The sequence below is a fragment of the Schistocerca cancellata genome, chromosome 1 (genome assembly GCF_023864275.1).
Source record: "Schistocerca cancellata isolate TAMUIC-IGC-003103 chromosome 1, iqSchCanc2.1, whole genome shotgun sequence".
Lineage (NCBI taxonomy): Eukaryota > Metazoa > Arthropoda > Insecta > Orthoptera > Acrididae > Schistocerca > Schistocerca cancellata.
In genome coordinates, this window is record NC_064626.1 from 1,207,759,534 (window position 1) to 1,207,785,823 (window position 26,290).

At 38.6% G+C, this 26,290-nt stretch overlaps 1 protein-coding gene across 2 annotated transcripts in view; it reads left to right on the forward strand.

The window, feature by feature from the left end:
- Positions 1-3,551: 3,551 nt before the first annotated feature.
- Positions 3,552-26,290, forward strand: part of LOC126094676 (uncharacterized) — a 261,576-nt gene continuing 238,837 nt past the window's right edge. Inside the window, exon 1 of one of the 2 annotated variants that reach the window (XM_049909190.1) lies at positions 3,552-3,770. In XM_049909190.1, coding sequence (XP_049765147.1) covers positions 3,662-3,770 — 109 coding nt within the window. In that variant the 5' untranslated portion in view covers positions 3,552-3,661. The remainder of the gene's footprint in view (positions 3,771-26,290) is intronic. The other variant, XM_049909200.1, reaches the window with a different exon arrangement.

Sequence of the window (26,290 nt, forward strand, 5' to 3'; positions counted from 1 at the left end):
AATCTAAGGCAGATCCCAGTATATACTATAAAAGTGAAAGAGAATGGATAATAATAATGGCAATATGGGTGGACGCCTTTTTTATCCTGGCTGAAAACGAAAGTCAAATGAGAATTTTTAAGAAACAGCTGCAAACCAAGTTTAAGGTGCATGACTTGGGAGAAGTTAAACGTTATTTAGGTAAGCAGAGTACTAAGGATGAAGAGAGGCAAGAATTGAGAATAAATCAATCATCATATACAGAAAAAATCTCAAAGAAATTTGGCATGAGTGATCGTAAACCCATAACTAATCCAATGGCAGTAGGAGTGAAGTAAAATATAAATGAAACAGATGTGGAATGTGGTAAGAATGTTCCATATTTAGAAGCAGTAGGGGGTCTATTATATTTGTCTCAAAAGTCAGCAGATATTGCAGAGACCCAAAGGAAAAGCACTGGTAAGCTGTGAAAAGGTTATTCCGATATCTAATAGGAACTTCAAACAAGGAATTAAGATATGGTAGAGAAGGTAATGCAAAACTAGAAGGCTACAGGGATGCAGACTGGGGGAGTGAATTGGCAGATAGGCACTCCACTAATGGCTGCTGATTTAAATTAATGGGAGGCCTCATTTCATGGTCCTGTCAAAAGTATAAAACTGTTGTAATGAGTACTGTAGAGGCCGAGTATATGTAGTAGTCTTACACTACACAGGAAGCATTGTGGCTAACAACATTAATAAGTGAAACAGAACCCAATTTAATAGTGGAACCCATAACGATCTTCTGTGACAATAAAGGAGCCATTAACCTAGCTAAAAATGATGTCACTAGTGCTAGAACAAAACATATTCATATAAGGCACCGTTTTATTCCGGACCACATAGAGGGCAAAACATCGCCGTGGAATACCTCTGTACAGAAGACATGTTGGCTGACCTTCTGGCAAAACCCTTGGACAAAGAGACGTTTGAAAATACTGTAGGACTATTTGGTTTATCTTGTGAAGGCATGCCACAAAATATATGCTCAAAGGGGGGGAGGGGTTGTTGGAATTGTGTGAACAATATATTTCGTGTGAAATGGCGGCAAAGCGCATCATGTGGAATATAATAGACCTCCCTGGTGCTATTGTACACCCTGAGTTTTTCGTATGTAATTAAATGTTCCTTGGTTGTTGTGTTCGACGTATTTTACCTGGGAGTGCAAATACAGTTATTGGCACTAAATGTGTTTTACTCACTATTTCTTATTCACCTGTGTCAACTCTAACAGCATATGTAATAAAATTTGTGTAACAAGGCAAAAAACTGTTTATTTAGTTAGTTTTATCTTTAATTTCAAATTTTATTTTGCTGTCTGCCAGGCACTTTACACCAATGAGCAAGTGATCAAACGTTTGGCTGAAACATTGTGAAACGCTGTTTGTGCTACAATCTTAATGTGGCGTAGTGAATGTAATTTTTTTCCTCTAATATTGTAGTTATACATCATTGTTCATGTTGAAGTGCAGTGAATTATTTACAACAAAGATCATGAGGGAATAAATATAGTGTGAAAAGGATAGATCGCTACTCACATGCCAAGCAGCAGGCAGGCACGATGAAAAGAGTGTTCACAAACGTTTTCAGCCAAAACCTTCCTCAGAAACGAAACGAAGCACACATACAGGTTCTTACAATACTGCACACAAAACTCACACACACGTGACCGTTATCTCCTGCAGTTCTAGTCAGAATCTTTTTTAAAAGGGCTGGACATGTGGATAATGAATAATAATCGGCGGGAGGAATTTAGGGCGTTAGATGCTGCTCCAGCAATCAACATGGTTACGTAGCTGTGTGTTGTGTGGGGATGAGACCATTGAGAGAGTGTGGCTCGGATGTCGGAGCGTTTGCGATTTGAAAGACAATGAAAAACATAGGCAAGGAGAGAAAGAATGGACCCTGAGGAAAGTAAGGCGAAGCTAAAGTCAAATGATGGAAGCAAAACCACTACAACATAACTAAACTGCGCAACCATAATTGATATATACAGAAGAAAATATTTGTTGAATAGCTCCACTTAAAAAAACATGTGATTCTTTCAAAGTTTCGATTAAGATCGGATCGATTAGTACATCTATAAACAGTGCAAGCTGACATTTTTGATGAAACAACTAATTCTCCACACAATCAAAGTAGCCAACACGTCAAAGCTGGACATGGGCATGTCAGAGTGACGTCGTGCAGTAAACCATGGAGATATCAATGTGGTGAATCTAATGTTTAGGCTACTTAAGATGGTGGACTTCGGCTTCAAGTTTGTGACGTAATGACAACTCATTTCTTTTGTTTACCTCCACGATAATTGACTACAGAATGACATCCTGTTAATTTTAGACGCACACAACACAAATTAAGAAACAATGTCAAGCCTAGAGGAGGTAATGTTGAAACATGATTTTTTATCGGAAAACAGTGTGTTTTAGGGAATGCAGATTTGTAAAATTCTGCTAAAGCTATCTCTATATTTCAAACAAAGTATTGTATTCACTACTACTCACCAAATTTGCCTGCTTAGTCATCTTGAACTGAACATTTAATTATGTGCGTATGTGTGTAGGATTTAGAAATCTTACAGTACGTCATAAAAGAAACAGGATATTACAGAATACTCTAAGAGTATAGTAATTTCGTAAATCTTCAGCTTAAAGAGCACATTCATGTATCCAGATTTCCGTTGATATAACTTGTGTCAAGCTCTTCATATTGTTTTCGGGACGCCAGTATAGCATTATCTCATATTTGGTTCTTTATTATGTTTCAATGCCATACGTGCCAGAAAACGAAAATGTACAACTGAAATTGATAGAACAGTTGAAACTAGCCAATAGCGCGGAATGAAACACTTTGTTTCAAAGAAACTGACTGCCACTGAGGAAAAGATTCATAAAAGCCAGATTTCTTTGGTAAACCAACAAAAATTAAGTTAATTTTTGTTCAAGACGATTAATGTAAAACGCTTGATTGCCAATAACGAGGAAATGAAATCAGAAAACAGAAACTAATAAATATTTTAGTCTTCCGTGAGTCTGTAAATGTATTTTGATTCTCTTGATAGCTCCCAGCGACAGAAATCCTTGTTGCTTTCATTTGACGCGAGAGCTGTAAATGAAGTGAAAACAGCAATTTTGCGAAACTTAAACACGTTTCAAGTGGAGACTACCCCGCTTTCAACTCTGACTGCTTGTCTCATGCGCGAATCTGTCAGCCTGGGCGCGCTAGAAAAAATTTTCCGGGTAGCATCTTACTTCTTGCAGCTGACAACGCTAACAGGTATATCCCAAGTATACCCGGGGGAAGGCGTTGATCATGCGCGACTTCAGCTGTGTGTATGGGCGTGAGTCAGCTGCCAACTTCTCTAACGAACCTCTTATCTCCTTGTTGCAGTCCTACTCACAAGCGATCGTGGTTAGTGGAGATATGTATCGTTTTGAGAGATAATAGAGTGTTTGCAAGGACTAAACGCCTGTATTTATGGAGACCAAAGATATTATCCCAACAATGCCCTATGCCCCTATCGCAGTTAATGTTGTTATAAGACAGTCTGTGGTATTGTTATTGTTTGGTTGCGACTTTGAAATTTGAAGTAGTCTCATGGCATTTATGTACATTTAAATTACTTATTTTATCTTGCCATAATGAGCCTCTGTGTCTTAAGAGCAGCATCACGTCTCCATGAGCGTATTGCTTATACAAAATTACTACCGGCGCGTGTAATTCAACCCTACAGAAAGCAGCAGTATGAAAGTAAGTTGTTCAGATAACCAGACGGAAGGGCATTTGCAATGAATTATTCGTGTTGACAGGCCTTTATCTGGAACTTAGAATATTGGAAATAAAGTGATTTGCAACTTTGGACTACCTGGCACAGTTGGTTAGTTCATTAAGGCACAGAAGCATTAGCCAACCAGTTGTAGGTTGACTGTATAGTAACTACGATGGCTTGTTTATTCAGTGCGCTTCTATACAATAACGCTCAGTTACTTTATGTTGTATACTTTAAGATAATTTTCGAAGTAATTTTATTAATGACCATCAGTATGTAATTTAATTATAACTATTTGTTTGCGTATTTTGATATTCATTCAAGATTTGCCGACGTAAAATAATTTGCCAGTGTTAATTCACCATCGTTCTTTAAACATCAGCATTTGTGTGTTTCATTTCATTTACATCGATCATTGATGGTCCAGTGGGAAATACGGAAGCGTCCGATCTAACCCGTCGGCTTTGACCCATGACGTCACAAATATAGCGGAAACGACAATTCCAATATGGCGGATATAGAAACGTTGCATACGTATCACAAAGACGAAAACACATAGAAAAAGAACACACACAAAGGTTTCACAAGAACAATCTGCTAACATTGATAGCAAACAAAGATAATAATAAACAAGTGGTACTCAAGGCCAGGCAGGGGGGGGGGGGGGGCTGCGCCGCCCCCCCTGACTCCCCCCCCCCCCCCCCCCCCCCCGCCAAAAAAAAAACTCCCAACCTAACCTCGTATTCAGGGCTACGCTACAGATCAATGTGTAGGTCAATCAAAAGATAAAAAAAAAAAGAAAAAAACAATATTGATTCATTAGACATAACGAGTAGCGACAAAACATATAGACCATAAAGATTGAAATGACGTCACACACCACAACACCCTTCGTCACGGGTCAAAGCCGACGCGTGAGATCGGATGTTTCTGTTGACCCGTCCAGTGGCATACATTCCACTTCACCAATTGTACTATAATGTTTTTAACGTTGATTACACTTTTCATTCCCATGTTAAATTGCATATATTCTACCTCATTCTGTAGATCCAGTGAGCGTTTTTGGAAGCACGTGAAGCATCTCAGAAAAAGAAAAATACTTTCACGGATCTTCCATGAGATTGCCTTCTATAAGTTTTTCCATTCCTCTGTAAGTGATTCGTGTCAGTATTTAGTAAATTGAAGGTTTGATAATACTTGCAATGTACATACGATACCTGTAAGGGATGATAAAAAAGGTTTCCATTCAAGGGCTGTACCGCACAGAAATGATATGTGAATCAGGCAAGATCACTATGATCCTTGCGGCAATCATCCAATCGACATACCAGGTTGAAGATACCCATTTGGTGAAAAACCTTGTCCTGCTGCATAAAGAAGTCCACAAGTGCCTGCTGCACACCCTCCTCCTCAAACAGGAATCATTGACCTTTCATGGCCTTTTTTAAGGGACTCAAGGTGTGATAATTGCATGGGGAGAGATCAGGCTCATAGGCTGGGTGCTCAAGTGTCCCACCCTAGAGCTGGTATCATCTGTAATGGATGAGGCTGACCTCCATGATCAACCGACATATTGTGTCGAATCACGACCAGCACAGAACTTGGCGCACCATTTCACTGCAATGGTTATTGACAGACTTACTGTCCCATATACATTTTCCAATGGATGTCTGCTGGTGTTTGCCCTTTGGGAGCCAGGAAAAGAATAACAGCATGTTGGCCGTGTTTGGATGCATTTGGTAATAACATCAACATAGTTCGTGTTTTCACAATCGCTTACTTACATGTCAGTGCTTATATACCACCACTGGAGCCATGCTACAGCAATGCCCTGAAATACAAACATTTTGATCACCCCATACTAATCACAGTCTAGCATAGTTACCAACAACTAACAACACAACCCAAAATTCATTAAAAATTGCATTAACACCAATTTTGATGCACAAGAAACACAATTATGCCCATAAACAAACATACTATACATACTACAATAAAAATAAAACCTTAAACATGGCTGCAACATCAGCAACTGTGTGATAGCAAACTTGGTGAGAGTTTCTTTTTTTTTTTTTTTTTTTAAAGGAGTTGCAAATAAAGGTATATTGGAACCATTGACCTAGGTTTAGACAATTTTAAAATTGTTTTCTTCAGATGATGTAATTGACCCTCAAAATTACATTAATGATTAGAAAACTGTTTTAAATCAAAGTAACAACTGTAGCTAAAAAAAGATCTATGATATAAGGGTACTTACTTGTTACATCAGATGCTGATTAAGTACATTGAATAAAGCCAACTGGTGCTTGTTGTGTTTGACATCCATTGTAAGAACACAATTAATTATAAGCCATGACTTATCAGCAGACACTTAAACATGTAATAGCAAAAATAAAATATCATCAACACAATCTCTCAAATCGCCAGCCTATACACCTCAAACTAGGAATCTCTCTGTATAGAGTGCTGTACATTGTCCTGACAACAATGCCACATATACAGTTTACCTGGTCTGAGATGAAATAACGTTGGTCAATCTTGTATCTTCTCCACAAACATTGCACTTCACATACCGAGCAGTTAAACCAAATAACAGCAGAAATTTGATCTTGGTCAACATATTGTCTCCCATTGTGGCATGCAGGGACTTACTCGAGAACTTCATTTTCATATCCATACTAAGTAAAAACAGAACTTAAAATTAAATCTCAAACCATAAACAACACACCACACTAATATTTACAAGCCCAAAAATGAATCTATTGCTCATAAATACCAACTTAAAATGATTCAGTAATAAATCGCCGCAAACTCTTCCTGATGTAATGTGTATCACTTCAGGCAGGGGGGTTACCTTCATAGTCTCGGATGTTATTGAATTTAGCATACGTTAAAATTCAAGAGTAAGTAACATGTACTTTTTTGTTTTCTCCAAAACAATTCCTGCCCTGAGATACAGGCCCCCAAAGATGACACTGTGAACACCATTTTGAAGATGCGAATTTTGGAAAATTTTTTAAATCTCTGTTACAGTTCTAGATATTTTATTAGAGTTTTTTTTTTATTTAAAAGCTAATTGCTTTATGGTTACAACAAATTCCTCCATTTGGACTTACCTGTCAATGTTCTTTTACTATAGCTTTCTGAACTATTTTTTTTATGTATGAAAAATATTTTTTTTCAAAAATGCCAATTCATAAAATTATGCTTTTTTTTCTGTGGTTAGTACCGTGTAGTACTATATTCTCTGTAAAGAAGAACTTCCACTTTTAAGTTGGACAGGTATTATTTTAAAAAATCATTTTTTTAAACTTTCAAGTGTAATGTATGTCTTCACTGAAGTTGTTTCTTACTCATTTCTTTGTTACAATGTTTAGGCCTGTTTCTATTGTCTTTGTCCTTCTGAATCTGCTTAGTGTATTCGTCTTTTGGTCTCCCTCTACGATTTTTACCCTCCGCACTGCCCTCCAATACTAAACTGGTGATCCCTTGATAGCTCAGAACATGTCCTACCAACCGATCCCTTCTTCTAGTCAAGTTGTGCCACAAACTTCTCTTCTCTGCAATCCTATTCAACACTTCCTCATTAATTATGTGATCTACCCATCTAATCTTCAGCATTCTTATGTAGCACCACATTTCGAAAGCTTCTGTTTTATTCTTGTCCAAAATATTTATCGTCCAGGTTTCACTTCCATACATGGCTACACTCCATACAAATGCTTTCAGAAACTACTTCCTGACACTTAAATCTATACTCGATGTTAACAAATTTCTCTTCAGAAATGCTATCCTTGCCATTGTCAGTCTACATTTTATATCCTCTCTACTTTGACCATCATCAGTTACTTTGCTCCCCAAATAGCAAAACTCCTTTACTACTTTGTGTCTCATTTCTTAATCTAATTCCCTCAGCATCACCTGACTTAATTCGACTACATTCCATTATCCTCGTTTTGCTTTTGTTGATGTTCATCTTATATCCACCTTTCAAGACACTATCCATTCCGCTCAACTGCTCTTCCAAGTCCTTTGCTGTCTCCGACAGAATTACAATGTCTTCGGCGAACCTCAATGTTTTTATTTCTTCTCCATGGACTTTAATACCTACTCTGAATTTTTCTTTTGTTTCCTTCACTGCTTGCTCAATATACAGATTGAATAACATTGGGGATAGGCCACAACCCTGTCTCACTCCCATCCCAACCACTGCTTCCCTTTCATGCCCCTCGACTACTATAACTGCCATCTGGTTTCTGTACAAATTGTAAATAGCTTTTTGCTCCCTGCATTTTACCCCTGCCACCTTCAGAATTTGAAAGAGGGTATTCCAGTCAACATTGTCAAAAGTTTCTCTACATCTACAGATGCTAGAAACGTAGGTTTGCCTTTCCTTAATCTAGCTTTTAAGATAAGTCGTAGAGTCAGTATTGCCTCACATGTTCCGATATTTATACGGAATCCAAACTGATCTTCCCCGAGGTCGGCTTATACTAATTTTTCCATTCATCTGTAAAGAGTTCGCATTAGTATTTTGCAGCCGTGACTTATTAAACTGGTAGTTCAGTAATTTTCACATCTGTCTTTGGGATTGGAATTATATTCTTCTTGAAGTATGAGGGTATTTCGCCTGTCTCATACATCTTGCTCACCAGATGGTAGAGTTTTGTCTGGACTGGCTCTCCCAAGGCTGTCAGTAGTTCTAATGGAATGTTGTCTACTCCCGGGGCTTTGTTTCGACTCAGGTCTTTCAGTGCACTGTCGAACTCTTCACGCAGTATCATATCTCCCTGTGCTTAGAACTGGGTTTCCATGTGAGCTCTTGATATTCATACAAGTGGTTCTCTTTTCTCCAAAGGTCTCTTTAATTTTCCTGTAGGCAGTATCTATCTCCTGTCGATCTCATTTTTGAGACGTTTGTATTCCTCTTTGCCTACTTCACGTACTGCATTTTTATATTTTCTCCTTTCATCAATTAAATTCAATATTTCTTCTGTTACCCAAGGATTTCTACTAGCCCTCGTCTTTTTTCCTACTTAATCCTCTGCTGCCTTCACTACTTCATCCCTCAAACCTACCCATTCTTCTTCTACTGTATTGCCGGCAGGGGTGGCCGAGCGGTTCTAGGCGCTACAGTCTGGAGCCGCGCGAGAGCTACGGTCGCAGGTTTGAATCCTGCCTCGGGCATGGATATGTGTGACGTCCTTAGGTTAGTTAGGTTTAAGTAGTTCTAAGTTCTAGGGGACTGATGGCCTTAGAAGTTAAGTCCCATAGTGCTCAGAGCCATTTGAACCATTCTACTGTATTTCTTTCCCCCATTCTTGTCAATTGCTCCCTTATGCTCTCCTTGAAACTCTCTACAACCTCTGGTTCTTTCAGTTTATCCAGCAGGTCCCCTCTCCTTAAATTCCCACCTTTTTGCAGTTTCTTCAGTTTTAATCTTCAGTTCATAACCAATAGATTGTGGTCAGAGTCCACATCTGCCCCTGGAAATGTCTTACAATTTAAAACCTGGTTCCTAAATCTCTGTCTTACCATTGTATAATCTATCTGAAACCTGTCAGTATCTCCAGGCTTCTTCCATGTATACAGTCTTCTTTTATTCTTGAACCAAGTGTTAGCTATGATTAAGTTCTGCTCTGTGCAAAATTCTACCAGGCGGCTTCCTCTTTCGTTTCTTACCCCCAATCCATATTCACCTACTATGTTTCCTTCTCTCCCTTTTCTTACGCTTGAATTCCAGTCACCTATGACTGTTAAATTTTCGTCTCCCTTCACTATCTGAATAATTTCTTTTATTTCATCATACATTTCTTTAATTTCTTCATCATCCGCATAGCTAGTTGGCATATAAACTTGTACTACTGTGGTAGGCATCGGCTTCGTATCTATCTTGGCCACAATAATGCGCTCACTATGCTGTTTGTAGTAGCTTACCTGCATTCCTATTTTCCTATTCATTATTAAACCTACTCCTGCATTACCCCTATTTGATTTTGTGTTTATAACCCTGTAGTCACCTGACCAGAAGTCTTGTTCCTCCTGCCACCGTACTTCACTAATTCCCACTATATATAACTTTAACCTATCCATTTCCCTTTTTAAATTTTCTAACCTACCTGCCCGATTAAGGGATCTGACATTCCACACTCCTATCCGTAGAACGCCAGTTTTCTTTCTCCTGATAACGACATCCTCTTGTGTAGTCCCCGCCTGGAGATCCGAATGGGGGACTACTTTACCTCCGGAATATTTTACCCAAGAGGACACCATCACCATTTAACCATACAGTAAAACTGCAAGCCCTCGGGAAAAATTACAGCCGTAGTTTCCCCTTGCTTTCAGACGTTCGCATACCAGCACAGCAAGGCCGTTTTGGTTAGTGTTACAAGGCCAGATCAGCCAATCATCCAGACTGTTGCCCCTGCAACTACTGCAAAGGCTGCTGCCCCTCTTCAGGAACCACACGTTTGTCTGGCCTCTCAACAGATACCCCTCTGTTGTGGTTGCACCTACGGTATGGCTATCTGTATCGCTGAGGCATGCAAGCCTCCCCAACAACGGCAAGGTCCATTTCTTATCACTTTCTTTGTTGCAGTTATTTCTTTTCATTTTCATTATTGCAGAATTTCTTAGGCTTTGTTGAGGTTTCTTGTCAGTTTCTTTGTTGTGGTTGTTCATTGCAGGTTTTTGTATTGTAGTTGTTCAGTGCTAATTTGTTTACTGAAGACGCTTCTAAGAAATCTGAGGCCATACAGTTAGTTCTGTGTTTTCATGAGGAATTTGCCAGTGGACACAGTAATCTAATCTAATCTAATCTCAGTGTGTTTTCTGAAAAGAACTGTTTGAAATGTCTTCTTACTGGGGCCACAGGAGAGTGAAGTATGCTGACTATTTGCATATCTATAAAAGAGTGATATATAAGACACACAGCCGGCCGGAGTGCCCGAGCGGTTCTAGGCGCTCCATTTCGGAACCGCGTGACCGCTACGGTCGCAGGTTCGAATCCTGCCTTGGGCATGGATGTGTGTGATGTCCTTAGGTTAGTTAGGTTTAAGTAGTTCTAAGTTCTAGGGGACTGATGACCTCAGCAGTTAAGTCCCATAGTGCTCACAGCCATAAGACAAACAAAAAATAACAGACTTTATTCAGGTTGGGAATAAGTGCTCTCATTTGAAGACTCTGTTTCAAAGTGAAGATGTGTCCAGTAATGCCTTTTTGTGTTCTAAATGTTTTGAGAAAATAATAATAATGATAGTATCTGAACAAATTGAAGCCTCCCATACTGCAGATGATGCAGATTTTGCGTAAGTAGAGGAAGAATTAAATTAAGTCGAGTCATAGCTCTATGTATAAAAAAAGCACAGAGAAATTACTAAAGCTATGGATGAATACATTACAGCAAAACTGACCACTCCATCTTCAGAAGAAAATGTTTTTCACAAATATCAATCCAGCTATTGAATATTGTGCATCCTGCAGTGGAAAGGATCAAGTTTTAACTATTACTCCAGAGACATTTTCAAAGAAAACAATTTTGAACCACTTTCCATCAGTATCAAAGTACATGGTAGACAAATCAAGAAATTTGAGATCTTTAAAAGGAGTCTTTGGAAGACTAGATCCCTATTATGGCCATCTTGTAGAAGCAGCTCAAGTTCAGATAGTGCAGTATTTTATCTGGACTGTTCTCACAAGAGTGCCAACAAAAAAGATACTATAACTGTAACAGTTGAAGATCAAAAAGTTGTGAATGTGAAGAGCTACATGACTCACAGTATTAAAGAAACTTTTGCAATTTATAAGAGTAACTATACAACTTCACGCATTGGAAGATTCAAAATCTTATGCACTATGACCAGACACCCACCAAGAGATGTCTGTTTATGTGTGTACAGCGTGAATGTTGAACTTTGTGTGGTAACTTTGAAGAACTTACTGGAGCATGTGACATATGACACCTTGGTTGTGTGTGTGAAGTCTGTAGTAGTCTGTGACGTAAAGTGAGAGACTTGTTTGTTTCAAGAATGTGGTGACTGCCCTGTGTTAACAGACACTTGGCCTGGAAGCCATAGCAGATAACTCTGCAGAAATTACATATGCGCCATGGGAGGAAAATAAACAGTATAATAAAGCTGCACATTTCCAGGAAATATAATGGCTGTGGTTTCCCCATGCTTTCAGCGGTGTATAGTACCCATATAGCACAACCAGGCCAGTCAATCATTCAGACTGTTGCCCTTGCAACTGCAGAAACAGCTACTGCCGCTGTTTAGGAGGATGGTTGTAACATAACAAAATAATAAAAAAATTAAAATCCAACTATATTTAATTATGGTATGAGTATTTAATTAATATACGAGGTATTATGTAGTTAGTCTTACAAAAATTATGAAGCACCATAATATTTATTTACTATCACAAGAATTTATATTATTAATGTTGTAGTTTAACTTTTCTGTCAATATAAGAAATCACAGTTAAGTAACTTATGTAGTAATGTGATTTAGTGTAAATGCAGAAATTTATAAATTGTCACTGATTTTGCGGGTCTGTTCATACCTACATTGTTTCTCAAGTTTGAGCAAGTTAGACCGTAGATGGAGAAGATTCTTTCATTGGATGCAGTGCTGAGAGGGTAAGAAATGAGGCCACTAATAAAGTAGTTGTAAGAATGGGTTAGTGTTTCGATTAAATTAATCATAGGAATTTAAATTGACCTGTTTAATCATTATTATAAAAAAACCCTTAGAAACCCAGGTTTGCCCACTGTGTTCCTTTTTTTCTTTTTTTCTTTTTTTCTTTTTTTCTTTTTTTGGGGGTTTTCTGCTCTTTAGGAACCATAAGTTAGTGTAGCCCATCCATAGTTACTGTACCTACAGTACAGCTGTCTGTTATCATTTAGGCACACAAGCCTCCCCATCGTGGCATGGTAATGGTTCATGGGTGTAAATACTGATGAAAATTTCATCTGAGAGAAACATATTATAGAGCTGTTCTAACAATGAAGTTCAGCAGCTGTTGCATTTCGTGTAACTGTTGTTTTGCAACCAAAGAAATCAGAATCTTCATATTTCCCCTCATTAATATCTTACGTTGTAATTTTCAATGATTTTGGCATTTTAGCTGCTCCTCCACAATATGTGTATCCGCTTATGAAATTTATTATTGTTAATCCACTGCTGTTTGGAAGAAAAGTGATGTTTACAGCTACAACATTAGAAGAAACATTATTACTCATTACTTAAGCTGTCACTGACTGATGAAAAGAGTTCAGTACACAGGCACAAAACTCTTTGATCATTTACTCTTTAAAGTAAAATGTCTGACACATAGCAAGGAAAATTTGATATCTGGCTTAAAATCATTTCCTCAAGATAACTCCTTGTATTCCTTAGAGAAATTTAAGAAAGACCTGGTAGCCCATTAAAATGAGTAGGCCTATGTTCATTCTTATTAAAATTATGCTATAGTATTACTTGTAATGTGGAAATGGCCAGCATGTAACCATACTCACAAACAAAACATATATCCAATAGGCTGTAAACTGACTCATTCCGTATCATTTGGGGGGGGGGGGGGGGGGGGGGGAGGATGATGCCAAAGGTCTGTGGAACATTAACCAACCAACTAAATAGGCATTTGTTGCCTCCATGTGTTCTTTGCACTTTTTTAAATGCTCAGTACAATGCTCAAAGGAAAGATATAATGACTTCCTTATTTGATAAAGACAGAGCTTGTTCTGACCATACTGTAAATCTGATGACAGTCTCACTTTGTGTGCTAACCCTCAAGATTATTTTAAAATTTTATTTTATATATTTAGCAGGTTTGGATGTACATATTTGGATCAGATCCAAATACATATTTTCATTGTCAGTTTTCAAAATTATAAGTATGTACAATAATTATTATAAGTAACTAATTTTTAACTACTATACCACAACACACAATTACACATTTTGAATGTGCTGTGCAATCTGCCTATACACATTTCAGTTCCATTACACTATACAGAAGCACATACATCTTGAATCTGCCTATACAGGATGTTTCAGGACCTCACTGGTAAACTTTGAGGAATGATACACAGATCCTTACAATTACTGACATATTAATTTTCTGTGAATGGAGAAACAAATTTTCAATGAGTTGCTCCAATTACTTCGTACTGTGAAAAGACGTGAAGAAAGAACTAAATAAATCAAGTAACTAAAATCACATTAATGTGACCACCGCCCACTTTCGACGACAACGTACAACAATCACTCTCATACAGTAGATGGGCAAGACTAGCAGTGGGGGGTGTAACACGTCAGATTTGTTGGAATGCATCAGTGAGTCAGGCTATTAGCTCATCTGTAATGGCAGTTGAAGTAACATAAACCATACTCTTTACATGTCCCCAACGAAAATAATCAAGGAAGTCAGACGAACATGCTGGCAATGGAACAGATCCTCCTTGTTGTATCCAATGTTACCCAGAATCAACAGTTAGCTATGCTCACACATCAACACTGAAGTGTGCTGGGGCTGCATCATACTGGAACTAGAAGCCTCTGTGCACAGCAAGCAGTAGGTTGTCCAGCAGTTATAAAAGTTTGTACTGCAGTAACTATCAGTAAGTTGCTCCATTTAAGCTTGGTGGCAGTATTACATGCCCCCAGAAGATGATATCCACAATTTCCAGCCACATGTTTATGGAGAACTTTCATTGGTAAGATCTAACAGCGACTGCATGCAGGTTCTCATTGTCCCAGATGTGGTTGTTCGCTCTTTTAGAATACCTGACACAAGTAAAGAAGGCCTCATCTGTAAATAAAACTTGGATGGAAGGCAGCATCATTTACTCTTTGGTATATGAAGCACTGCATAATAGGCATACAGTGTAAGTGATCACCTGATCCTAAAACCAACAGCCTTTGAAGATATTATGTATGTAGGTTATACACCTGCAGTACTCTCCAAATAGGTACATGACCTTTTCCCACTGCACAGGCTATAGCAAGCATGCTGTTTGAAAGTTTGTTGCGAAACCTATTGAGCACTTCACCTGGAAATCTGGTGTTCTCATGTCTTGCCTACCGTCCCGAACATGCTCATGATGAACTCTTTTTTTCTTGTAAGCATTCAGAACTGCAGAAAATGTACTGTGATGTGGATGCCTTCCATTAGGGAATCAATTTCCTTAGCTGCGAAGAATTTCCCCTGCCTTAGCATAACACATAAACGTGTTAGTGGGCTCACCAAATCCACGTTTCATCAGCTGTTAACAACAAGAAAACCTGTAACAACAAGAAAACCTGAATGTGTTGCTAGTAAGATGTACAACACTGAAGATACAGTATTACAACAACACTAGCTGATTGACAGGATTGGTATGATTCCACCAAATAACAAGCCCAGTAGGAGCTGCACATGAGGTTGCTAAGTAGTGGTGCACATCATGACCATATCCGTAACTTGTAAGCAGTGGAGCAAATTGTATGAGTTCCTTAACAAAAAATTATCATCTTTGTGTGGTCTACCATACCTCAAAATTTGTCGGTGAGGTCCAGAAACACCCTGTACACATTTTACTTCTAATAAGCTGTGTCCCTATTTCCAGTTTTTTGCATTTAGTGTATATTCATGGACTGAATGGAAAGTATATTCTACAAGCAGCAGTTTTGTTGTTTGCTTAAATATCTCTTTCGAACTGGTATTTGAAATATAAAATGGTGAACAGTTTTATGGTTTACTTGAAAAAAGAGACAGCATTGCTCTTGTTGGAATGCCATGTACATGTTCACTCACCAAATTTTACAAGCATACCTGTTATCTGGTCGTAGTGCACAAGACAACATGGAGTCGCCAGTCAATAAGTTTTATGGTTTCATTGCATTATAAACAGTGCTTCTTTTAACTTTAGCTGTGTTACATTGAGAAACTCTTAACTTTTTACAGTTTCTGGTAATGTGGCTATGTATGTTTTCATATATATTGGACTTGTTTCTATTTTCCCATCCAAGCAGTAATATTTTACATATATTCATATTGTAGAAAGTTAGAATATTCAGTTTTTTGAATACCAGCTGAGCTAGCTGTTATTCTTACATTGACCATTGTTCTGATAGTTACTCTTTGCTGTTTGAAGGCTTTAATTGCATCGCTCGACTGAACAAAGTGCTGGCATAAATTTTAAGTTATTCCATGATAAATTCATGCAATTATTTGAAAAAAATCTTTCTGCATAAGCTAATCAGAAAGGATCTTAACCAGCCACATGAAAAACCAGTAGAGAGGTTAAAGTATCTTGGGAAAGGAAAAGAGAAATGTGTCTGTTGACAAGAATAAGTAGAGATCCTGCAGTAGTTGCACAGTACAAAAACTACTCAAAATTTTATTAAAAAATGAAGGAGCATGTACGCTATGTCAGAAATCAGTGATTCCGACAATGGACTTAAGGCTACATGGAATTTAATGAAACGAGAGACAGAACGACAAGCCAAAGAATGGGTAATATCGCTGTGGAATGAAATGGAAGGGCTTTAAATGATGTCAGATGTAGAAAATGCATGTAATAATTATTTATTTAATATAGTAGAACGTATAGGCTGAATTAGTTCAAGAGGAAAATCACAGCAGTATCTTGAAAAACAACTCTTGTACAATTCAATCATATGATTGTATCATCAGCTTTTCCCTCTTAAATTAAGAAAATTATATGTTCTCTCAAAAATAAAAGCGTGTCTGGGTTTGATGGTGTTTGTGACCAAGTGCTAAAAATTTGTTCCCATATAATAAGCCCTGTCTTATCTGAAGTATGTAATGCATCACAAATGCAAGGCCTTTTTCCAGAGAGATTGAAATATGCCATTGCTAAACCCCCCTGTAAGAAAGGTGATAGGGAAAATCCAATAACTACTGACCTGTTTCGTTATTGACATTGTTTTCCAACATTTTTAGGAAGGTGATGGTTTCTGGAACAATATTCGCATGAGAGACAGTGGTATCCATAGTAAATCACAGTTTCGATTTCAGAAGAATTGCTCTTGTTGGAATGCCATGTACATGTTCACTCACCAAATTTTACAAGCATTAAATAACAAAACAGTACTGGTTGGTAGATAAACTGAGATTTTAGGGAATTGATGGTATAGCCAACTAATGGCTAACTCATTTATAACTAGAAGAATGCAGCGCAGCAAGTTGTTCACAGTATCTCAACCAATGTAATCAGGGGAGATTCCTATGACTGGAGGGGGGGGGGGGGGGGAATCACATATGAGGTTTCCCAAGGCGCTACTTAGGTTGGTCACTGTTCCTCATAAATGATCTTCCATCTCCGTAACAAGCAGATTTAGTTCTATTTGCGGGACACTAGTCTTGTTAGCAATCCAAGCATATGTACAGCAACAGAAGGAATGGCAGGCAGTGTTCTTAAAAGTGTTTCTGACTGGTTTCATGCAAATGGTTTCAATCTTGATTTTAAAAAGACACAACATATTCCGTTGTGCACATGAAGAGTTATTGTACCAGCGATAACTGTAACACATGGTGAGGAAGTAACAAATAAGGCAGAAACTTCAAAAATTTTGGGGGTCCATATTGAAGAGAACTTAAACTGGAAAAAAGCACAATTCATAACTCCTAAAACAATGTAGTTCAGCCAAATTTTCACTTAGAATCATTGCAAGTCTTGGAAGTTGATATATGTTTGTTCAATAATGTCATGGGATAACTCATTTTTCAGATGGAAGGCCTTCATTGCTCAAAAACATGCTGTAACAATAATATGTGCTTCTCACCCACAGTCATCTTCTAGTCATGTGTTTAAGGAGGTGGACATTTTGCCTACTGCTTCACAGTATATTTATTCCCTCATGAAGTTTGTTGTAAGTAATCCATTGTAGTTCAAAAGGATCAATGATGTACTTTATTACAATGATGTTGTTGTTGTTGTTGTTGTTGTCGACTTCAGTCTGAAGACCAGTTTTATGCAGCTCTCCATGATACTCTATCCTCTGCAAGCCCCTTCATCTCTAAATAACTACTGCAACCTACATCCTTCTGAATCTGCTTATTATATTCATCTCTTGGTCCCCCTCTATGATTTTTACCTCCCATACTTCTCTCCAGTACTAAACAGGCGATCCCTTGATGTCTCAGAATGTGTCCTGTCAACTGTTCCCTTCTTTTAGTGAAGTTGTGCCACATATTTCCTGTCTTCCCAATTCTATTCAGTGCCTCCTCATTAGTTATGTGACCTAAAAACTAAACTCCGTCCTAACAGGCCTTTGAAGGCCCAATGGTACCGACCGACCGCTGTGTCATCCTCAGCTCACAGGCGTCACTGGATACGGATATGGAGGGGCATGTGGTGAGCACACCACTCTCCCGGCGGTATGTCAGGTTACGAGACCGGAGCCACTACTTCTCAATCAAGTAGCTCCTCAGTTTGCCTCACAAGGGCTGAGTGCACCCCGCTTACCAACAGCGCTCGGCAGACCAGATGGTCCCCCATCCAAGTGTTAGCCCAGTCCGACAGCGCTTAACTTCGGTGATCTGATGGGAACTGGTGTTACCACTGTGGTAAGTCCGGTGGCTAGTTATGTGATCTACCCATCTAATCTTTGGCATTCTTCTGTAGCACACTTGAAAAGCCTCTATTATCTTCTTGCCTAAATTCTTTGTTGTTCATGTTCCATTACCGTGTATGGCTACACTCAGGACGAATACCTTCAGTACAGAATTCCTAACATTTATATCTATATTCAGTGTTAACAAATTTTTCTGTTTCAGAAATGCTTTTCTTGCCATTGCGAATGTACAGTTTATGTCCTCTCTACTCTGGCCATCATCAGTTATTTTGCTGCTCAAATAGCAAAACTTTTCTACAACTTTTTGTGTCTCATTTCCTAATCTAACTCAGGATCACCTGTTTTAATTTTACTCCATGAAGTTATCATTGTTTTGCTTTTGTAGTTGTTCATCTTGTATCCTCCCTTCGAGACACTATCCATTCTGTTCAGCTGCTCTTCCAAGTCTTTTGCCATACCTGAGAGTGTTCAGAATTGCAATGTCATTAGCAAACCTCAAAGTTTTTATTTCTTCTCCCTCAACTTTAATTGCAGCTCCAAATTTTTCTTTGGTTTCCTTTACTGCTTTTTCAATGTACAAGGTGTAGATTATTACAAGATGAAAAAATGACTCTATTACTCCATATTAAGGTTGCTTTTAGTACAAAAAGGATGTGCACAATGCACTTACCCAGTAATATACAAGGCATATTCAGAAAGAAATTGTACTAGATATTTATATATATTTTTAGACAAAAAGTGTATTTGAATAAAATTTCAAGGTATTGTTGATACACTTATTGACTATTTTTCCACATAATCACCATTCTGTTCAGTGCATGTGGTGAGCTGTGGGACAAGCTTCTTTATGCCATTCTTGAACTCTCCCACCAGCTCCTTCTCCCACTTCAGAACCTCTTTCCGCACCTGCTCATCAGCTAAAAATTTAATTCCTCTCATGTGTGCCTGAGGTGAAAAGATGATAATCTGCAGTTGACAAGTCAGAGGAATACAGGGAGTGGTTCAAAACATCCCAACCAAATGAGTCCAAGAGTGCCTTGGTAGCTAAGGCTGCATGAGGATAGGGGGTGTTGAGCAATAAGCGCACTCCTCTTGTCAGAATTCCCCTCCTTTTGTTTTGAATGCTCCTCGTGAGTTTTTTAGGGTCACACAATATCATTGTGCATTGGTGGTCTCCCATGAGACAGAAATTCAACCAAAGTGTGAATTTTTTGGCAGATGGTGAACTGGTGTGAAGCCACTGTGATGACTGTCCTTTTGTCTCAGGCTTGTAATGAGCCACCCACATTTCATCTCCAGTCACAATAGAGCTCAGAAAATCATGACCTTACAGTTCAAATAGCTCAAGAAACTTATGGGTGCTATTGACCCAGTTTTTCTTGCGCTGCTCTGTCAACTGTTTTGGGATCCATCTTGTGCACAGTTTCTGGTACCCTGGGGTTTTTGTGAGTGTCTTGTATAAAAGAGCTCAGGAGAGTTGTGGAAACATCACAGAAATTTCGTCCACTGTCAATGGATGATCTTCATTTTTTGCATCAAATTTTCATTCAAAAATTGAAGGTCTTTCACTCCTCTGTTCACAATGAACAATTGTTTTGGTTCCTCCAAACTCCCTACACCACTTAAACACACTCATTCTGTTCATAATTCCTTCACTGTAAACCATTTTGATTTGCGAAAAAATTTTGGTAGTAGCATGTAGGAAGCAGATCACAGCACATGACTTGCACTTGGTGGGATTTCTTACCGATATCTTTCACGCAACTGGACACTACAGTGTGAGTTTATGTACTACTGTATACCTGCGACACTTGCTGTAGTCAGGGCACCCCCCCCCCCCCCCCCATTCATTGTTGTCAACCCTCAAAATGCACAGCCCATTATGGCCACTTGCTTTCTGAACATGCTTGTATAAGGGCCAGTCAAGTGAAAACAGAACACCCGTCACAACAGGACCACAGAATGGTTCCAGTAAACATAATTACCACACATGTTAATCCATTTATCCCACTGGGAGACACCGAACACCGTTAGCCGCTGATGGATCCACAACTGCACCCACTCTTGCACTGTCTTGTCCAAATGAAACTCACGATCCCACACGTTTTCTTCAGGTCGCCGAAAATCACACTGCGAACAATCTGGGCTGTACAGAGGATGTTGCAGTGTTTGCCAACCAAATCACCAAAGCATAGTCTTTGTCCGATTAGCAGTGTGGGGGCAAGAGTTATCGTGCAGCAAGATGATTCTGTTCGACAGCCAGAGGGCAGATGGCAAAACCAACAGTGGAAGAATCCCATCAAAGAAATCTAAACACGTGCACACAAGTTCTGATAATGTTATGACAACCTTCTTTTCCTACAGCTGGGACCCTCTGCAACATGCCATAAAAGTCAAAATGCCCAGGAATGTATGTTGTTGGACGGAATCATCATGTTGCACGATAATGCTCCCCCCCCCCCCCCCACCACCACCACCACCACCACCACCTCTCCCCCATTGCCAATCAAAAGAAGGCTACGTTTCAGCGATTTGATTGGGAAACACTGCAACATCATCTGTGCAGAATGGATATTTTGCCATGTGATTTTCATATCTTCGGTGACGTTGGTTTCAGTCAGATGGGGAAATGCAAGAGTCATGTGACTCAGCATTCTGCAAAGCAAGAATTGAGTGCCTCATTGCCCAGTGGGATAAATGTCTCAATGGGTGTGGTGATTACTTTTAAATGGAACCAATTCCCTGGTCCCACTGTGGCGAGTGCTTGGTTTTCATTTGAGTGCCTTTCATAAAATATCTAACAGATAGCACAATAAAGTTTGTAAACAAACTCATAAAGTTTCTCCTTGACAACTCCTTCTATTCCATAGAAGAACTTCTATTATTGTAATGTGTAAAGGGTGGTGGTTACAAATTACTAACTCACACCTGTATATTATTAAACAAAAGAAAAAAAAAAGACATTACAAATGTTCAGCATGTAGGTGTATGAACAAATTAATTTGTGGTGTGAATGTAAATGACTTGCTACACATCATTAGGATTTATTGTAAAAATGATCCATAGAACATGAGACTAACTGACCCCATATTCCTGTTCCATAAGCCATGATAGCATTAGAATATGAGAAATACACCAGTTGTGTAACATCATCTGCTGTGAGTGGCTTATTGTCTCGCAGAACAAATATGGTGGAGCTTAGTTTGCTGGTTGTGGTAGCAATGTGGCCTTTCCACAGTAAAATTTATGTACAGTGAGTCCAAAGAATTTTATTGTTCGAGTGTGAGGATTCCTCTATTCTTTGTTGTTGTTGTTTTTGTTGTTCGTGAACATTATTGTTTTCGTTTTCTCATTATTGAGAAGTAGCCTATTGGTTGAAGCCATTGACCAATAGATTCTCGGATATCCTTTTAGTTTTTTGTATCACATCCTTTAAATTTTTGTCAAGAGGTGTGCTTTTTGTGTCATCTGCAATAAGACTCATTTCACTTTCAATGTTAAGAAATAAACCATTTATGTATTATATGTAATAACAAGGTCCCGGTGTACTACCTGTGACACTCAATGATTTATTTGTTGAAATTCTGATAAATATATATTTTTTTAGTTTTATTTCTACTGCTTTTGTTTTTCTTCATACCTGAACAGTACACCTATACTTTGCTATACGATCGCTCTACCTTTTCAAATTATGGTACTTTTTGATTTATGGGCCACATTGTTACCTTTTACATCCAATAGTGACACTCTGTTTAGTTTCAGCTCTCTTTAGGTGGCTCTGCTATATTTTGTCTTTGTCGTTACTTTATTTGCTACGCTATCACTTGGTTGTTTTCCAGTGACTCAATAGACTGATGTATTAGATCTTGTTTTGTTTGTTTGAAGTAATCGCTGAAATACGAGCATGTTTGGTACAAATGAATTACAAATACTGTATTTTTGTTATATGTGCAATTAATTCATTAAATGTGCAATTAATTCATTAATTCTTAGAAATATAGTGATTCATTTTTTTAGGAAAACTTGCCACCCAAACATTTGAAATTGAATATGGAAACTGATACGAAGAGAACCCGAAAGTCTGTCACAGTAGAGACCAAAATAGAAACTTTGTCACATAGAAACTGTTGAAAAAGTAATTAGCATCTGTAGTATAATGGGACTGCCAAAGTCCACTGTTCAAGGTGCTCACGATATACAAAGGTCATTAGGAAAGTTTTCCAATATGATGCAACATTAAGTCGCAAGAGGCTGGTTGTTGCTGTGTTCTGGGAATGCCTCATACTTGCACTGTAGCCGCTCTGCCAAGTCTGTGGGTGATGTCGTTCACTAGCAGTGTTAGTTTGAAGTGCTTGCTACAGTATTGTGGTCATGAAGTGAGATTCGGGCAGTTTTTCGGTACAAGTTTGCACTTGGTTTAAGCATAGACCAGTGCTTAGAAGAAAAGACTCTTGCACTTGATGATATTGTGTCCATGTCATACAACTATATTCAGGTGGTACAGAGAATTTCAAAGAGGAATTTTCACTCTGGAGGATGCTGAGCAGATGGGAAGGCCACTATCATCAGTTACAGAAGAAAATGTTGGTTGTGTGAGGAAAACGGTAGACAAAGACATATAAGCAGATAGCAGGTACCTTAGGGATAAATGCACCAGCAATTCGTTTGATTCTGCATCATCATTGGCAAGTAAAGAACCTTTGTCGTCTCTGGGTGCCGCATAGACTGATGGAAGAACAGATGACACGATGTGTGATTTGGTGCCAGGAGATGTTAAAAAAGTTTTCTAAGATACAATCTTGACATGTGAATGACATCGCTGTCAGAAAATCCCGATCAGTAAAAAGAAAAAAAAATCTGTGACTGATGTGAAGAGTGGATGCTTGGTTCCTCCATCACGAGAACGCTCCAGCTCGGCACGCCAAAGTACACTTGTTCATCTATAATGACCACGTTGTCAGTTGGGTGTTAAACACTAATCTCCTCCTCCTCCTCCTCCTCCTCCAGGGATACATCAGGTCATTGGAAGTATAGGCTATGAGCATGGTAGCCAGCTAAATTCTCTCTGAAGGTCTTGTAAAAACTGCAGGTGCTGTTCTTGGTAAAATCTTGTATTTCATTTAACTTTTTATTAAGAGACATTTATGTCTACCTCTACGAATTCTTGCCACTTTTTTCTGTGTTTTATGACTATGGAAATTATTCCATGCTTTAATCCTATATTTGACAGTTTAATCCCTTGTGATGTTCCATCATCTACTGATATGTTTTTTCCTTCTCGGGAGTAACCTAATTTTATTGTTTGCTTCATTTTCTCCATAAGTTCAGACCAGTTTGTGATGTACACCCTATGGATTTCTTCAGTGATTTTCTTCTGGTTGAGACCTAGGTATTCGGGACCAGCCCAGAAACTGTGGGTTACTCCTATCTGTTTTCTGGTGGGCTGAAATTTTACTTTGATTTGGAGTAAGTGATGGTCTGACTCGAAAAATCCTTTCCTGCTTTTTACACTCAGGACTTCTTCGGTTTTCCGTTTGGTGATAGCATTATGGTCAATCTTGAATTCTCCAAGTGCTTTATTGTAGGATTTCTATGATTTAGCTTCTGTGTGGGTTTATGGAATTGTGTTGACATAATTTTGAGACTAAAATTTTGGCAGAAGCTTGTTTTCATTGTTTTGCATTGTGTAGATGGAGGTGGTCCATTGTTGACGGGAAGCATAATAGTAGTATTAATAATGTTGTTGGGGTCTTCAGTCCTGAGACTGGTTTGATGCAGCTCTCCATGCTACTCTATCCTGTGCAAGCTTCTTCATCTCCCAGTACCTACTGCAACCTACATCCTTCTGAATCTACTTAGTGTATTCATCTCTTGGTCTCCCTCTACGATTTTTACCCTCCACGCTGCCCTCTAGTACTAAATTGGTGATCCCTTGATGCCTCAGAACATGTCCTACCAACCGGTCCCTTCTTCTAGTCAAGTTGTGCCACAAACTTCTCTTCTCCCCAATCCTATTCAATACCTCCTCATTAGTTACGTGATCTACCCATATAATCTTCAGCATTCTTCTATAGCACCCCATTTCGAAAGCTTCTATTCTCTTCTTGTCCAAACTATTTATTGTCCATGTTTCAATTCCATACACGGCTACACTCCATACAAATACTTTCAGAAATGACTTCCTGTCATGTAAATCTATACTCGATGTTAACAAATTCCTCTTCTTCAGAAACGCTTTCCTTGCCATTGCCAGTCTACATTTTATATTGTCCCTACTTTGACCATCATCAGTTACTTTGCTCCCCAAATAGCAAAACTCCTTTACTACTTTAAGTGTCTCATTTCCTAATCTAATTCCCTCAGCATCACCCGACTTAATTCGAATACATTCCATTATCCTCGTTTTGCTTTTGTTGATGTTTCAAGACACTGTCAATTGCGTTCAACTGCTCTTCTGAGTCCTTTGCTGTCTCTGACAAAATTACATTGTCATCAGCGAACCTCAAAATTTTAATTTCTTCTCCATGGATTTTAATTCCTATTCCAAATTTTTTTGTTTGTTTCCTTTACTGCTTGCTCAGTATACAGATTGAATAACATCGTTTTGCTTTTGTTGATTTTCACCTTATATCCTCCTTTCAAGACACTGTCCATTCCATTCAATTGCTCTTCCAAGTCCTTTGCTGTCCCTGACAGAATTACAATGTCATCGGCGAACCTCAAAGTTTTTATTTCTTCTCCATGAATTTTAATGCCTACTCCGAACTTTGCTTTTGTTTCCTTTACTGCTTGCTCAATATACAGATTGAATAACATCGGGGAGAGGCTACAACCCTGTATCACTCCCTTCCAAACCACTGCTTCTCTTTCATGTCCCTCGACTCTTATAACTGCCATCTGGTTTCTGTACAAATTGTAAATAGCTTTTCGCTCCCTGTATTTTACCCCTGCCATCTTTAGAATTTGAAAGAGAGTATTCCAGTCAACATTGTCAAAAGCTTTCTCTAAGTCTACAAATGCTAAAAACGTAGGTTTGCCTTTCCTTAATCTTTCTTCTAAGATAAGTCGTAAGGTCAGTATTGCCTCACATGTTCCGATATTTCTACGGAATCCAAACTGATCTTCCCCGAGGTCGGCTTCTACTAGTTTTTCCATTCGTCTGTAAAGAATTCGTGTCAGTATTTTGCAGCCGTGGCTTATTAAACTGATAATTCGATAATTTTCACATCTGTCAACACCTGCTTTCTTTAGGATTGGAGTTATTATATTCTTTTTGAAGTCTGAGGGTATGTTGCCTGTCTCATACATCTTGCTCACCAGATGGTAGAGTTTTGTCAGGACTGGCTCTCCCAAGGCCGTCAGTAGTTCTAATGGAATGTTGTCTACTCCCGGGGCCTTGTTTCGACTCAAGTCTTTCAGTGCTCTGTCAAACTCTTCACGCAGTATCGTATCTCCCATTTCATCTTCATGTACATCCTCTTCCACTCGCATAATATTGTCCTCAAGTACATTGCCCTTGTATAGACCCACTATATACTCCTTCCACCTTTCTGCTTTCCCTTCTTTGCTTAGAACTGGGTCTCTATCTGAGCTTTTGATATTCATACAAGTGGTTCTCTTTCTCCAAAGGTCTCTTTAATTTTCCTGTAGGCAGTATCTATCTTACCCCTAGTGAGATAAGCCTCTACACCCTTACAGGTCTCCTCTAGCCATCTCTGCTTAGCCATTTTGCACTTCCTGTCTATCTCATTTTTGAGACATTTGTATTCCTTTTTGCCTGCTTCATTTACTGCATTTTTATATTTTCTCCTTTCATCAATTAAATTCAGTATTTCTTTTGTTAACCAAGGATTTTACTAGCCCTCCTCGTTTTACCTACTTGTTCGTATGCTGCCTTCACTACTTCATCCCTCAAAGCT